The sequence below is a fragment of the Eptesicus fuscus genome, chromosome 12 (genome assembly GCF_027574615.1).
Source record: "Eptesicus fuscus isolate TK198812 chromosome 12, DD_ASM_mEF_20220401, whole genome shotgun sequence".
Taxonomy (NCBI): Eukaryota; Metazoa; Chordata; class Mammalia; order Chiroptera; family Vespertilionidae; genus Eptesicus; species Eptesicus fuscus.
This window is the reverse complement of record NC_072484.1, coordinates 74,260,653-74,278,044: the sequence shown is the minus strand read 5'-3', so window position 1 is coordinate 74,278,044 and position 17,392 is coordinate 74,260,653. Positions and strand designations below refer to the sequence as shown.

Sequence of the window (17,392 nt, the reverse complement as noted above, 5' to 3'; positions counted from 1 at the left end):
ACTCTTTTGGCATTAATCCTAGTAGTATTTGACAGCTTCCTTGCTGTCCATATAAGAGGTCCCAAGTTTATTTTACCCATTTCCTTCTCCAGACTTAGAATCAGCTCTTTCTCCAAAGAGCTCTGCTTCCTTTCAGTATTTTAAGACCACAGTCTTGCTGCTTTGGGTGCTTTTGGCTAATGGGTTGATCATTGCTTCTAGTCCTTTTCCATAAACAGAGCAGAAATATGCTTATTTGCTTGTTTGATTGTTAAAATAATATACAACATGGGTTCAGTCTGATATTTCCAATTCAGGAATACAGAACTTTGAACTTAACCTCTTCTACTTTTCTATCTTTTTTCTTCACACCAAGAATCCCAATCCCTAAGAATTCTAAGAATGACAAAATTGGGATAACTATATACCCACACAGTCTCAGAATAGCAATACCAACACTACCACCACCACCATGATTACTGTAAACATGAAAACAGTTCATTTGTGTGTGTGTGATTCAAGATGCACAAATTACAGTATTTTAAAGTCACTGAGAATAGCTCTTCTCTGTGTGGTTCTGCCATCAACTGGATACTCAACAAGGTGAACATAGGTTTTGAAAGAAGTTAAAGCTGAACAACAGAAACACAGGCAGACAGAGGGATTGCATGAGTCAGGGTGAGGAGGGGCATGGGTATGGCCTCTGGGGACACAGTGAAAGTCAGGGATCTGAATTTGAGAGAGGACGTCATGGAGGGTGAAGAAGTTTCGCTTTGTTCATCTAAGGAACAGGGATGCCAGTTGGATTTGTGGGAGGTGGAGCTTTGGGACAATTAGTCAGTGAAGCACTGACTAAATTAGAGACAGGGAGAACAGAAGACAGACATCTGTTAGACTATTCTGGTTGCCCAGCCCATTCATCGATTGCTTAAGTGGCACCAGACACTATGTGAGGCCTCAGAGACACAGCGATGGAACCCAGCGAGCTTCCAGATGACTGGACTCTCACAAGTGCCCGAAGTATCTTAATTCCATACTGTAAGCACAGATGACATCAGGGGTATTCGGAGGGACCCTGACTGTGGTGAGGGGTCATTTACTTTGGGGAAAGCTCTCTGACAGAAGGAGATACCAGGAAGGAAACTGAGAGACATATAGAGTGGATTTTGGGGGGGGGGGATGCATTTGGGGATAAAAGCAGTAGGTCCAGGGCAAAGGTGCAGAAGAGAGAAGGCACAGATGGCTCCCAGAATGCAATCACAGGCAGAACTTAGGATGCAGCCAAGAACAGCAAGGTGTGAACAGAAGATAGGTCCAGAAGGACCTCGATGTTATACTGAGAAATCCAGAAGTAATCCAGAAGGCTATGAGGAACCAGCAAGAGAATGACACCCTCAAACTCTCTGGTGGGATGCGGGAGAAGATATGGAGCTGGGGAGGTCTAAAAGCAGGGAGTGTCTGTAGACAGCTGTTTTAATTTTTCTGAGATGTGCACCCTGAGGGCAATGACAAGACGGGTTTACACCAAGGCAGACAGTAATCAATAAAAGGTATACCCTGGTCTGCATCTCATTCCATAGCAATGCAAAAACAGAACCTAAGACCACTTTCTTCCTCTCTTACCTGAAATATCTGCTTCAGGGAGAAAAGGGCCCTTCTTAAATCTCTCCCACTGGAGTTGTACAGTTTTTCTGAAAGAAAGAAACAACATATAAAATTAACTTCATTGATTCAACAGATGGTAAAAACAGAGAGAGGATATGAACAATTACAGAATTTCCACTGGAAAGGTGAGTAAACCGAATCCATTTCATTTAGGATACAGGCCTCACCTCCAATAGACCAAAAACAGTCTGGACTGTTATGGGGGGAGGACAGGAAGTATTGGGGAGCCTTGGTGTGTTATAGAGAATGATGCCCAGATTTGCACCCTCGGCCAACACCCTCCCTCTCTCCAGCTCTCTATGTCCAGCTATTTATAGACAATTACACTTGATGGTGAACTATATCTAAAAAATAACAGCTAAAACTGAATTCACCCTCCACCCGCCTCCTTCCTTGACTCACAACCCCTGTCCCACCATGCTCTCTGGCTCCAGTATAAATCATTCTGTGACTGGGCTGAGAAAGCTTTTCGGTGCCGCCTTTCCCCTGGGGGCTGATGGTCGCCTCGAGACACCCAAGGGAAGGTGGTGGCCCTCAGGATTGACTGGCTCCTTCAATGACAGGAGCCCAGCTGCAGCTGTGCCTGTACCTGAGCTCTCACTCATGTTCAAGGATGGGCCCTGGCTCTGAGCAAGGCAGGTGGAGGAGCCCTGGCTCTATATTCGCTGGTTCAAGACTCCTTCCAACTTCTTCAACCACACTATTCAATGGATCACATTTAGCATTTACTGGTTAGGCCAGGCTTTGTGAATAAGGAGGTGAACTTGACCCAGGACTCGCCCTCCCAAGGTCACAATGCAACAGGATAAACAGGTGAGTACTCCAAAGTTACTGGCAGAGAGAGTACCTCTTAATAAGGTAAGGAGGTTTGCATTAGACTTTCTGCCATATTCCACCAGACAACAAGCAGAACTCTGTCTTCCATGGATTCACAACATCTCCTCCCTCTCTTAGTTACCAGCAATCTGTCATGGCTTCTGATTCTTAGGAATGAGAACGATGGTTATTTGTGTCCCGAGTGCTAAGGTTTTAGTACTTTACGCCATTGTCGAAACAATCCCTTTTATTAAAAAATAGGGGTTAAGCATATTAGAAAATAATTAGCGAGAATGACAATATTTTGTTGGGGATTTTTGCATCTATATTCATGAGCAATATGGATCTGCAGTTTTCTTATAATGGGGTTGACCTCTTCAGTTGGAAGTATTCACTCCTTTTCTACTTTCAGAAAGAGTTTGTGTAGCCTTGGTGTTATTTCTTCCTTAAATGTTTGGCAGAATTCTCCAGTGAAGACACCTAGGGCTGAAATTTTTTTTAATTGTTGGGAAGTTTCCAACTATAAATTCAATTTTTTCTATTAAGATAGGGCTATTCTGATTATCTATTTCTTTTTGAATGAGCTTTGGTAATTTGTGTCTTTCAAGGAATTTCTCTATTTCACTTAAGTTATTAAATGTTATAGGCATAAATCTGTTCATAATATTCCCTATTATCCTTTTATTGACTATAACAATCTCCTCTCTTTTGTCTATGATATTGGTAATCTGTTACTTCTCTCCTTTTCAGTTGGTTAATTTGGCTACAGATGTATCAATTGTATTGATCTTTTCAAATAATCAGCTTTTTATTTCATTTTTTTCCCATTGTTTTTCTGACTTCTATTTCACTTCTATTTAATTGGTCTGCATTCACTGTGTTTTAACCTCTAGGTTATTTTCTTCCTTCTGCCAGCTTTTGGTTTAATTTGCCTTTTATTTTCCAGTTTCTTAAGATGGAAACTTAAATAATTGATTTAGACCTTTCTTCTGTTCTAATGTAAGTATAAAATGCTATAAATTTCTGAGCACTGCTTTTCCACAAATTTTGATATATTGTGTTTTCATTTTCATTTGATTCAAAATTAAATGAAGTTTGCATGTTTCATTCAATTCAAAAGGGAATAACTTAATCCTATGATTTTTTTTGAACTATGATATAGTTAAGTACTATGTTGCTTAACTTCCAAATATTTGGGGATTTTCCAGAGTTCTTTCTGTTACTGATTTTTTTAGTTTAATTGCTCTATGCTGAGAACTTTACATAGCAATTACTTAAATTTATTAAGGTTGATTTTATGGCCCAGAATTTTTTTTATCTTGGTAAATGTCTAATGTACACATGAAAAACATGTGTATTCTGCTGTTATTGGGTGGACTGTTCCATAAATACCCACTAGGTCACATTGAATGACAGTGTTCCTAAGGTCTTCTATTCTTACTGAATTTCTGTTTACCTGTTGAAATCAACTATGATCATGGATTGTCTATTTCTTCTTTCAGCTTTATGTGTTTTGCTTTAGGTCCTTTGAAGTTCTGTTGGTAGGTGCATTCACTGTTTAGGTTGCTATGGCTTTCAGGTGAACTGCTTTTACCATTATGTAATGCCTCTCTTCTTCAATATTCCTCGTTTAAAGCCCACTTTTCTAATATTTTCTAATGTTAATATGCTCACTTAGTGTGTGGTTAGTGTTTTAAGGGTGTATTTTTTCCATCCTTTTATATTTAACCTGTCTATGTAGAGTCTCTAGTACATATGTTTGAGACTTGTTTCTATCCAATCTGACAATCTCTATCTTAATTGGTCTGCATTCACTGTGTTTTAACCTCTAGGACATTACCAATGATTCCTTATGTGGCCCTGAACAGAGACACCAAGAGAGGCCTGACCCGCAGGGTGCCTCTTCCCCTTTGATGAGAAACATCCTTGTACAAACACCAATGATATCTTTGAGTAGAACCATAAAAAAACCTCTCCCCTTTCTTTTTTGCCATGACTTTTAATTAAAACAAACTAGAATTTCTACTCAGGGAGTAAGTACTTTGCATTCCAATTGTCTTTAATTTTTAAAAAATATTTATAATTATCTCTTTTACTTCAAGAATTGTTGATTCCAAACAAAGCTGAATAATAAAATAGTATGGTTCACAAATAATAATTATTTCTTTTATGTGAGAAAATTAACACTACAGACTTCAGAGAGAGATTCACAGATTTTCATACAGGTTTTTGTTCTTTTAAGACATTACGGACGGATCACGAGAATTCTAGCTTCATATTACACAGTGTTTTACAAAGTATCATACTTTAAAAAGATATTAGCTTGTAAGAACATGTAATAAATAACTTCAAAATGAAATGAGTATTTAATTTTAAAGCCTTTAACATTTATGTAAAACTTTTTTTGTACTCATTCAATAGAAACTTATCTGGCCACTGGGTAAAGCTAGTAATAAAACTACTGGTCTGCAATATGTTAATATTAAAGCTCAAAAGATCAGCTAAATTATATAAGAACATTATGTATTCTGCTTAAATAACCTTTAAAACACTTTGTTTTTTGGGGTGGGCAGAGGCGGGAGGAAAAAAACAAACAAAAAAAAACACTTTGTTTTTCTATTTATTTATTTTTAATCCTCCTCCAAGGATATTTTTTCCCTGGATTTTCAGACAGAGTGGGAGGGATGGAGGGAGAGAGGGAAAAAGAGGAAGGAAGAAGGGAGGGAGGGAGGGAGGGAGGGAGGGAGGGAGGGAGGGAGGGAGGGAGGGAGGGGGAGGGAGGGAGGGGGGGAGGGAGGGAGGGAGGGAGAGAGACATTGATTGCCTCCCGCCCAAGCCCCAACTGGGACCAGGGATTGAACCCACAACTGAGGTTCGTGCCCTTGACTGAAAATCAAACTCAAGACCCTTTGATCCACAGGCTGATGCTCTCCACTGAGAAAAACCAGCCAGGACTAAAACACTTCGTTTTTTAATTCCATAGCTACAAAGCACTAGATGAGGTCTAGACCAGAAATCCTTCCATCTGGCATCTAAATTGTAGCTTTTTTAAAATCTTTCATAAAAAAAATGATAGTGAAGTTTTATTTTTATGGACAAAGATACTCTCTCCCAAAGTACTGCAAACCTTTCCTTTTCCTGTGCAACCAACACTAACAAACGTCATGTGAGAATACTGGAGCTATCACCACTGTGATTGACATTTAAATGACCAAACACTCATTCAAAGAGATATTGCCCCAAACTACTGATTTTTGGGAAAGATAATTGATATTATCTCTCTTCAAAGAACCAATATCATGGTGTAAAATGAAACTACAGTGTTTAATTAAAACAAATTTTTCACCTATTTTAAAAGCACAGTGATACCAAAAAGCTGCTATACCCTACCTGGCTTGTTCTGTTGATTCTTATTTTTAATTTTAAATTATAGTTGACATGCAATATTGTATTTGTTTCAGGTGTACAACATAGTGATCAGGCATTTATATACCTTAGAAAGTAATCACCATGCTAAGTCTAATAGCCATCTGTCACTGTACACAGTCATTACAATATTATTGACCATATTCCCTATGCTATACATTACATCCTCATGACTAATTTTATAACTGACAATTTGTACTTCTTAATCTCCTTCACCTTTTTGCCCTTCCCCCAACTCTGTGCCATCTGACAACCATCAGTTTGTTCTCTGTATCTATGAGTTTGTTTCTGTTTAGTTTTGTTCGTTTGTTTTGTTTTGTTAGAGTCACCATATAAGTGAAATCATTGTATCTGTCTACCTCTACCTGACTTATTTCACTTAGGTTCATCCATGTGGTTATAAATGACAAGATTTCCTTCTCTTTTTTGGCTGAGAAATATTCCACATCTTCTTTATCCATTCATCTACCAATAGCTAGGTTGCTTCCCTTTCTTGGCTGTTGTAAATGATACTGCAATAAACACGGGAGTACATGTATCTTTTCAAATTAGTGTTTTCATTTTCTTCAGATAAATGCCCGGAAGTGGGATTGCTGAGTCATATGGTGGTTTTCCTTTTAATTTTTTGAGAACTCTCCATACCATTTTCCATGTGGTATGCACCAGTGGCTGCACCAGTCTGCAATCCTCGCCAGCATTTATTCTTTGTAGTCTTTCTCATAATAGACAGTCTGGCACAATGAGATCTCATTGTGGTTTTGATTGCATTTCCCTGATGCTTAGTGATGTTGAGCATCTTTTCATGTGTCTGTAGGCCATCTGTATGTCTTGTTCTATTGATTTTAACATGCATTTTAAGAGACACCACTGTTTACCAAAAGGTTAGGAAGGACTAGAGATGGAGAACGTTGTTAAATGACATATAATTTGTCATTTTATGAGAGGCACAATTCCTGCTGGTAGAAAAGGAGCCAGCAGATGTTTCACCACTGCAGATATTGCAGTCAAACCAAAGACTGCTGATAGCCCTTTGATGTGGCTCAAGAGCAGCCTCCATAGGCCAAAGGAGCAGCATTCCTTTCCACAGCCTAGTCCTGGCTTCCTTGCTGCTGGGTTTTGTAACCTGCAGCTTTTACTGCTGAGTTCAAAGAACTGACTATTCCATTTGTGTTACATCCTGGAACACGCTACAGAAAGTCAGACTCTCCATGGCTGTGTGGCCCTCCCTTTCAACTTAGACTAGAGTGTGAAGGGCCCACCTAGGAACAAACTACAAATTGGTAGTACAAAATAGTCTTGGAATTATAAAGTACAACATAAGGAATAAAGTCAATAACATTGTGATCTATATATATAAAAGGCTAATGTGCTAAGTGTCTGTCCAACTGGTAGCTCTGACATGCACTGACCACCAGGGGGCAGACGCTCAATGCAGGAGCTGTGGAGCTGCAGTGACTTGGCAGCAGAGGTTCTTGGGTGACACACCCCGAAACCAGAGAGGAGGGAGCCTGATTCCTTACAGGGCCGTACAATTCCACCTTCGGCCATGGGTTATGTTGTTGCTGGGCCACTGTTGGCTCCAAATCTGGTTTACTGCACACTTGCACTTGCCTTCCACACCCTGTACGACAGCAACTTAGCAGAGTGCCCTAAGTGTTCTTCAGCAGCCCTCTCCCACCGTGAGTCTGAAAGCAAATGTCACGCGGCTACATCCTAGAAAAGGAGGAATTCACTCTCATGGCTGCACCTGAAAAATCATGATGATTATATTGTCTAAACAGGTTTTTAAATCGAGGCATGGGCATTTTGCCTGGAATAAATCTGTTTCCTCAGTGGGACATCTTTTGTAGCAGCCCGGGGGCAAAAGGGGATGTCGGAGAGCAAGTTTCAGCCCAATCCCCGCAGGACAGGCCGAGGGACCCCACTTGCTGGAGGGAACCCGCTCATTCCGCAGACACCCTTCAAGTCATGATGCCACCCCAGGTGCAGCTGGCCGGGGAGGGGCCTCAGGAGGTTGGCTCCAGGGCATGTCCTGCCCATCTCGCCCAGTCCTGCCCCACCAGCCACCTTCTCGCCCAACCTATATTTTCAATGTGCACAAATCCGTGCACCAGGTCACTAGTAACTACATATGGTGTCAGGTGAAAATATAGGGGGAAACACTTTGTAAAGTATATGGTTGTCTAACAATTATGCTGTACACCAGAAACTAGTACAATATAATGTTGAATGCTGAAAACAAAAGCAAAAAAAGTAGAGCTGGGATCAGGTTGGAGTCCCAAAGTTTTGTCTTTCTCCTGAGCTTTGAGGTACCAGGTGGGAGGTATGCAAAGAAGGCCCCTCTCCCACCAGCACAACCCTGAGGAGTGGCCATAGCTCAGGCTGCAGGAGATCCAGGGAAGAGGTGGGGCCAGGGCCAGCAGCTAGGGAGACGCTGGGGAATGGACTACATATCCAGCAGAGCTCATGCTTGGCAAATAAATGGATGTGGGCATTTATTCTCCCACCCCTTTCCAAGTTGAATTTACCTGAAGTGCAATCATTTGTGTGGTGTTAGCCTTTGAGTAAAGGGCAATTAGGAGCCTACATTTGGTGGGGAAAAGAGATATAATCACATCACTTGTTAAAGTCTTCGTAACTGCCCTTCCATATTTTCTCTCCACGCTTCCTGCCTTCTAAAATGAAACATGTTCCTTTAAGAGATGCAATCAATGTGTTACACTCTTAACTAGCTTAGAGTCACATGGAGTAGAGGGCAAATTAGTTAGAGGCCTCTGGGAACCATTCCCACTTTGCCATCAGGAAGGTCCCGTGCCTCCTGCTCAGCCAGGAGCGCAATGAAGAAAACCTCGGTGTGTGGGGAAAGAAAGTCCAGGACATTAGAAGAAACCAGTGAAAAAATAAGAAGCAATTTGCATCGTCAAAAGAATGTGGACAGGAGGAACCAAAGGCATCTGTGAGTGTGTTGAGGGAAGCAGAGAGCGAAAGCTACATCTAGAGCATGCTCTCAGGCTGTTGAAATCACTGACTTTAAGACAAACCATGACAACACATCCTCCTCTCACCAAGTGTCAAACACATTAACCAAGCAACACATTGACCAAGACCCCAGAGGCCCTCCTCAGTACAGGGAGACAAAAACTCTCCTTTTGCCCCCGGGCTGCTACAAAAGACGTCCCACTGAGGAAACAGAATTATTCCTAGGCAAAATGCCCATGCCTCGATTTAAAAACCTGTTTAGACAATATAATCATCATGATTTTTCAGGTGCAGCCACGAGAGTGAATTCCTCCTTTTCTAGGATGTAGCTGTGTGACATTTGCTTTCAGACTCACGGTGAGAGAGGGCTGGTAAAGAACAGCTCTGCGGAATGACAGCCAGCAGAAAACTGGTGGCCCAGCCCAGGGTCTGCTCCTTACCCTGCCAAGAAGCCCACAGCCCAGTCATTGTCAGAAGCATTCCACTCTGGAAATTCTTCCCATGAGTTCAAATGAGCCACATGATTCTCTGATGACAGGAAGCACAGCCCATTGCACCCTGCAACTGTGCTTCAATATTGCATGTGGATACAGTGGCATAGGGGGAATGTGATTGTTCAGTGAAAACCCTGCTTGGTCAGCTTTTGGAATTACCTTTCTCCAGTGGTTTTTAAGGTTTGGGAATCAAAGACTCATTTGAAAGACCTATACAAGCCACAAAATGATGTTCAGACACACACAACATTGGTGCTTCCTGTGGGTCTTCAGGAGATTTTTAAGGACGGGAAGTAAGAATCCTTGATCTAATCCAATGTCATCCTTTCACAGAGGAAGAAACTAAGGCCGGAGAACTGACATCATTGCTGGCCCCAGCGCTGGGAGGGTCTCAGAAAAGGGGAGGGTAACTGAACGAGGCCGGTGAAAATGGAATTGGCCATACATTCTGTTTGTACAATAAAAACAAACACTGGGCCAATGAGAGTCCCTCACATCTTAACCATGACACTCACATCAGCATGTACGTCCAGAGAGAGAGCACACGTAGAAAAGCAATGGTTCTGGAGGCGGCCGTGAGAAGTGGTGACACCGATCAGTAGGGACTGAAGGTGGCCCGCTCCCCCGTTAGCCCAGAGGCAGCCCCTTCAGCCTGAGGGTGAAGAGGCTAAATGTAAAAGAGGACAAGGTGGAGAGACCTGATGAGACAAGCCTGCTTCAGAAGACCGAAGCTAAACCCCAATTCCCTTGGAGTACCATCACACTCCCAATATTTGTAACGTAATCCTTATAGTACTCCTTTACTGATTACCTACTAAGCACTAGGGTTACAAGGACAAATGAAGAGAGACTCAGCCACCAAGAGTTGATGGTGGTCCTGGCCAGTGTTGCTCGGTTGGTTGGGCGTCATCCTGTGCACCAAAAGGTTGCCGGTTCCATTCCCGGTCAGAGCGCATACGGAGGTGGCGGGTTCATCCCCGGTGGTGGGAGAGGGGGGGTAGGAGGGAAGAAGGAACAGCTGACCTATGTGGTGCTCTCGCATTGATGTTTCTCTCCCTCTCCCTTCCCCTCTCTCTAAAAATCAATAAACTAAAAAACCAAAAAGAGTGGATGGTCTAATGTCCCCAAATGATGCCAGTGCCCTTGGGAGAAGGTGACAGCACCCCTATGGGGCCACCGAGGGAGGAGCAGAAAACCTGGGATCCTGGGCCCGAGCGTGGAGATTCAGATGAGGTGACAGCGAACAGGCTTCAAAGGCTGAGTGAGAATGAGCCACAGTGAGAAGTGTGCGCAGAAGGGGAAGCTGAGGAAGAGGAGAGCAAGCACGCAGCCTGCACGGCAGCAGAGGGGAGCGGTGTGTGCAGGAAGGACAACCACCTCCGCGGGGCAGGGCGCCAGCAGGCTGTGGCGGTGACAGCACGGGGCTCGGGACAGACAACCGGCTCTGTCGCCTTCTCTGGCTCCCAAAGGGCACCAAGAGCTTTCAGGACCTGGACATCCCAGGGTGCTTCCTCCCCTGTGTCCCCAGCAGGCAATTCTGGCTCTTTCCCTCTTCCCTTCCTTCAAACCATCACTGGCTACTTAGGTTCTGGCTGGGCCAGGCAGGGGAGTGAAAAAGACAAACAAGGCATGACCTGGTGCATAAAGCGCAGAACTGGTGTCAGCGAGGACACGGGCGCACTGGGACTGCGGCAGAGAGGACCATCCCCACGATCGACAGGGGCAGCCTCCCGGGAGCTGCGGACCAGGCGGCAGCACCAGACTTGAAATTATACGATTTTGTGCACGCTTCCTTGCCTGTCATCACCACCTTGTCATCACCACCTTGCTGAGCCCCACCCAGCTTCCCAGTTTGTTGCCTTGGAAACCACTCTGACAACCGTTCTGCACTGAGGAAAGCAGCCCTGCGCCTCTGGGTCTGAATCACCCTAGGAAACCGGTGCCCTGTCTGCGGGAGCTGGCGAGCTCTGGGCCCAGCGAAGTGCACTTCCGCCTGCTCCCACCTTTGCTTGAACAAAAGGGTCCCTTCTCAGAGGCAAAAAGGCCGGGGTCAACTAGTGCAGGCCACCTAATGAAGGGAAATTTTGTCTGAAACACGCCTTCTTTCTTCCAGGATCAAAGAAGGAAGAAGGGTCCTCAGAGACCGTCCAGTCCCGCGCCTCCCTCTGCGGAAGAGCTGAGCAGCTGGCCGATCCACAGAGGGGTCATCGCTGCACACCCCGCTCTAAAGAGGCTGCTGACCCGGGATCAGGTCATTAGCATCTGAAAGCAGCAACCAGCCGCGTGACAAACAGGTGTGGGACCTTTCACTACAGAGGAACTCTGCTCCCTGTCTCTATCCTCCCCCCCCTCCCTCTCTCTCTCTCACTGTCTCTGTTTCTCTCTCCCTGTCTCCCCTCTCTTTCTCTCCTCCTCATAAATGCCTTGGCCACCTCCCTCCTGCCTTTTCCCTCCTGCCTTCTCCCTCTCCTCTCTTTCTATACTTCCTTCTTCCTTTGTTCTCTTATCTCCTAATTAGGCATCTGGAGAACCTCAAAATATTTACTTTATTTATGGGCTTTTATCATTCCCTGACTTTATTTGAAAATTAAGTTGAAACATTGAAATGTTTGTTTTTTCAACATTACATATATTTCTCTTCCTGATCCTGTCAACAGCAACCAAGTAGCCCATGGACAGGGCAACAGGGTAGTGAAGACATGGGGGGGCCGGGTAGGGGCTGGGAGGATGGGAGTAAAGGTGGGGGGGGGGGAGATAGCTGTAATACTATCAACAATAACAAGTATACTAAAAAAATAAAGAAAGAAACTGCGCTGCCTCCGGGTTGGCATGAGTGCAGGAGTGTTGCCCCTGAGTGGCCACCCAGCATGGCAACCACAGCCTACAGCTCAGCCCCTCACCCCTGCTGGCAGGGCTCAAAGGGAAGAGAGGCTTCCTGCGCGAACTACTCATTGTCTTCTCTCAGCTCTTCCAGAAGCATCCACAGTCCCTGGAAGTGTCCACGGGAGACCACCCTCTCAACAATGCCCAACTCTGCTTTACTCCCCAGGGAGCAAAGAGAACCATCCCAGCACAAGGGCACACCCCCCGCACCAACCCCAGGATGCACGCTGAAACTGCGACCCTCTTCCCTGGGCACTGACTGTAGCCAGGACTGGCCTAGTCTTGGCCTCAGCAGAGTACCCCACTCTCCCGGCCTCCGCTCACAGAAGCTGCCACCCTGGGCCCCTGACCTCCTCTCCTGCCCACCACTGGGGGCACTGTGTCCTCCTCACTTGCCCTATGGCACTATTGCACTCCCAGCTAGCAAGGTCCCCGCCCTGCACGCTGCCCCCTGCACCCTGCACTGTGCGCGGCCCTGGTAAGCACGTGGCCTTCTGCATCTCTCCCTATCGCCTTGGACGACACCAGCATCTAGACCCCTAAACTGATGTTTGCTTTACAGAAGAGACTCCTCGCTGTGCCTTGGTTTCCTCATCAGTAAAGCAGGATTGAAAATGCACATTCCAACATTCAGAAGCCATGAGGCCATCCTATCTAATAAAGAGGAAATATGCTAATTGACCATCACTCTGTCACAAAGATGGCTGCACCCACAGCTGAGGCCAAGTTCCCATAAGGAGCCTTAATGAGCAATCAGCAGGGACCTAAGGCTATGCCCTCCCCTGCCCCCGTAGGGCTTGACAGGGGACCTCAGGCCACGCCCCCCACCTGGCAGGGCTTGACAGGGGACCTCAAGGTGTGCTTCTGGTCCTGGTGTCAGGCTGGGGGACCTCAGGCTGCACCCCTTGCCCCAGCGCCAGGCCAAGGGACCTCAGGCCGCACCCCCTGCCCAGCAGGGCTTGACAAGGGTGGGACTGGCCAGATCTGGATCTAGCCCAATGGCGGGGGGCAGGAGGGCAGCCGGGTCTGGGTCTCATGCAATTTTGAGGTGCATGTGGGTGGCGGGGACTTGACTCTGGGTCCCGTGGTGAGCCCCAGACTCTGACAGAAGGAAGGTTTTCATATACATTTTACTAATTTTCTTTCATCTCTGACACTTATATTATAGAGAAAGGGCAAATAGCAATATTAAATTATTTCCTCTAATTAATCCCCTTTTAATGTGCACGAATTTCGTGCACCGGGTCACTAGTGAACACAATAATGTTGGTAAAACACCCGGCAATTTGTGCTCAACCAGGAGTCCTTTCCCTTCTCTCTCCAACCCCCGAGGCCTCCAGGACATTTCTAAAAACCAGCCACGGCCTCTCCCACCATGACGCATCAGGCCTCTCATGGGCACTGCACTCTGGGCTGGCAAGGCACCTCCTGTCATCTGTCAGGTCCTCCCGACTGTGCTGAGGTCACCTGACCTCGGACGGCCTGGCTGGGCCCGGGGTACCTCTCCAAGGCATGATCATCCCTTGGAGAAATGGCTTCTTCCTGGGGTCAGTGGCTCTTGGCAGGGAAAATGGTGGCCATCCCTGCCCTCAACGCTGTGAGAAAAGAGAAGTGACTGTCCAAACCCTGGAGAGAAGATAAGGATCATTAGCGGGGTCAAAAGGGAACAATCTGGCATCCATCTTCCAGTGAGCAGACAGCTAAACTCAGCAGTTCCCTGACCCACCCCCCGGGGCCAGGCGCTCCTGAGTATTCTTCCCGGTGGAAGCAGCCCTTCATCTCGGCAAGTGGCCCACGGTGCAAACAAAACCGCACCAGAGAAAAGGGCTTTTCCAACGACTTTTGATTAAAGTTTCTTCACCAACCAAAGCGGGGGGGTGGGGGGAGGGAGTTACATCAGTCAGAGAATATAGCATTGCATTTTTACACTTAAGTGCAGCAAACCTTAGATATTGGTTTTGTCCTATAACCAATTCACATCTGAATTGAGGGTTTCTGCACATCAAAAGGGCAGTCCGCATCCCGGCTTTCCCCAGGCGCTTCCCCAATGGGTTTATTCCCAGGTGGTGCCAAGGTCCCGTGCCAAGGAGGGCAAAGCCCAGGGTGCCATGGGACTGAGGCAGGTCATGACAGTGAGAAGACACAATGACAGGACCGGAACCGCTCATCCCCTCTGCTAACAGCCAGGTGAGCCGACAGAGTGGAGAACGTCATTAGGAAACACTGAGGACGCGGCTCCCGTTCCTGGCAGATTTCCACTTCAAGGAACCTCAGGGACATCAGCACAGGGGCCCCTCCCTCACCCTCGGGGATAAATTCCAAGACCTCCAGTGGGTGCCCGAAACCATAGATAGTACCAGACCCTACACCTATATACCCTTTATGGCTTCTCTTGGGCATATCCAAATTGTCAGCATCGCTACTCTTGCGCTTTGGAGCCATTATTAAGCAAAATAAGGGTTAATTGAACACAAACACTGCAACTCCATGTCCAGTTGATCTGATCAACCAAGACAGCTCCGTGACTAATGGAGGGTAATGTACACAGTGTGGATACTCTGGACAAAGGGATGATTCATGGCCCAGGAAGGACGGTGCCAGACAGCACGAGATGTTATCACGCTCCTCGGAACAGCGTGCGCTTTAAAACTTAGGAATGGTCTCTCTGAAATTTTCCATTTAATATTTTTGGACCATAGTTGATCACGGGTACCTGAAACTGCAAAAGCAAAACCGCGGATAAGGGGGCACATTTACTGTCTTCCTGCACGTCCTATTTTATCAGTATTTCCGAATGAAATCAGCAAGGTGCCTCGCTGTAACTCCCCCGCTGAAGAATGGAACTACAGGATAACAGCATATAGAGAAGGGGAAGGCAGAAACTTCATGGGGAAGGCATTGCACCCCAGCCTCAAAGATGAATAAAACACAGTGCCCCCATGAAGAACTTAGAGTCTAACAGGAGAGACCCACTGGTAGACGCATTCAGTTTATGCGGGAAGCGACGAAAGAGGGATGCCCAGTCATCCTGGGAGCTCAGGGAGGCTTCCAGAGGCCCAGAGGCCCAGGCAGCCCCTGGGAAGATGAGTCCGAGTCACTCAGGCGAATAAAGGCAGACACTGCTTTCCAGGCTGAGGGCAGATGCAACAGACCCCGCGAAGTGAGAGCGCCTGGTGGTGGTGGGAGCCTTGTAGCCCAGGGAGAGGAGCCAGGGATGGGCAGTCTCATTTCATCTCTGATTAGACACAGGCATCGGCCACGCTCCTGGTAGGTTGGCGGCGTGTCATTTTCTGATAGTCACCCAACCAACACCATGTCCCCAGCTCTGTGATGGTTCACTCCATGCGGTTGGTGTCTCACGATGGTAGTGCCATTTGTTAGCAGATTACAGAACCCCGCCTGCCTCTAAGGCCCTTTCTCAGGTTGGGGTGATGCTGACTTCCTGTCCCCCCCAGGGTCTGCCTCGGGGAGGCAGCTCCACACTGCAGTCCACCTGCTCTCCCGAGTCCGTTCCCGGGAAACCCAGTGGCAGCCCTGGATCTCCAGGCAGCGGCAAGGAGCGAGGGCGGTGGACCGCGACCAGGACGCAGGTGGGTGCTCTGTCAGTGCCTCCCCACAAGTCAACTGGGGTCAGAGCCAAGGGAGCCTTTAAAGAAAAAGTCACAGCCACTGGCCACAGAGAGAAGGAGACAAGCACAAGGACACCGTCTTCTCATGCTGCCACGCAGTCATCAAATCTCCACGGATCAAGACAGAGACACTGAGTAAACTTCTGACCGGTACATGATGGTCAGGACATGCAGGTGGGGACGGGGATTAAAGCCCCTTTGCAAGAGATCAAGTTCCATACACATCACCCCTGAATGCAGATGGCAGCCCCTCCTTCCCGAGGGCAGAAGTGTTTCCAGTAGAAATTCGAGTGATAAAAGCAGATGGAGGAGGGGCTGGCTCTGCCCTACCCTCTGTGGGACCCATTATCTAGGCGGCAACTCCAGAGGCAGAGTATGAGGGTGGGTGGCACTCAGCCAGGGAACCAGGAATGGGAAGCTGCCAGGGGCTCCCTGTGGTGCCCCCAGTGTGGTCTCCTTTGGGCTCTGCCCTCAGTGCACACAGACCAGAGCCACAGGCATGGAAAATGCCCTCAGTAATCTCTGTGGTGGGACAGCAGGGCCCCAGCCTTCACCACACCCCCGAGGGGCTGGAGTGCTTTCCTTGGGAAAGAGACGCGAACCCCCTTCATTATACCGCACTCAGGGGCTCCCTCACACACTGCCTGCAGACCAAGGTGCCGTGAGGATGAACCGAGCTGCCTGCAATGCCCTCTGTTGCTTTGCGTGGCGGGCAGGCAGAGGTTTGGTTTGTTTCCTCCTCGTTGGGACAACGTGGGGAGGCCTGCTTTCTATATCCTCGCTGGGACCTAAGGCTGGATTTGGAGCATTATCCCACCAGTTAATACCTCTCTTTAGAGGATATTTAAGCAAAATCAGCTGCAAGTCAGGGAAGCACACTTAACATCTCCACGGATCAAATAAAGAGCAGCCTTCCCTGTCCAGTCCCATATGTTGCGGGTGAGGGAAGGGGGACAGCCCTATGCCACCTCCTATTGCAAAGCAAATCATCCGAAATTGGGGCTTTTCTGTGACGTATTAAAGGAACTGCACAGGGGAACCGAAAAAGATTTCCAGAAACCAGCAACAGGGAAGCAACGCCAGACCCGGATTGCCTACACGAGAGGGATATTCATGACGAAGAATTATCCACAGCTGCCAGCCTCGTGTGACGTGACCTGTTTTAAGCAGACCCGCGTAAACAGCTGATGCGTGGGCCCTTTCCATCTTCTCACGCGTGAATGTGGGCCCTTCCATTTCCTCACACGTGAACGTGCACAGAAGCCCCGGGGAGCCGGAAAGCACAGACACGGATTCAGTGGGTCTGAGCCAGGCGGCGGGCAGTCTGCATTGCTACCAGACTCATGGGTCCCAGGACCACACTGGGAGAGCCACTGACCTTGGGCATTTGGTGAGCACCTTGAGTCTGAAGGAGAGGCTACGCCGCAGGGGGACCAGTTAGAACGTGAAGGAGCCCACACCGAGGGTGGCCAGCACATGTGCTTCTAACCCTGCGGTCTCACCCTGCTCCCAGAGCCCATA

General features: G+C 47.2%; 1 protein-coding gene across 2 annotated transcripts in view; it reads right to left on the bottom strand.

Annotated features, from left to right (window-relative positions):
- Positions 1-17,392, bottom strand: part of FHOD3 (formin homology 2 domain containing 3) — a 376,750-nt gene that overhangs the window by 214,300 nt on the left and 145,058 nt on the right. For both annotated transcript variants that reach the window (XM_008158248.2, XM_008158257.2), the window contains exon 4: positions 1,603-1,670. In XM_008158248.2, the coding sequence (XP_008156470.2) occupies positions 1,603-1,670 (68 nt within the window). The remainder of the gene's footprint in view (positions 1-1,602; positions 1,671-17,392) is intronic.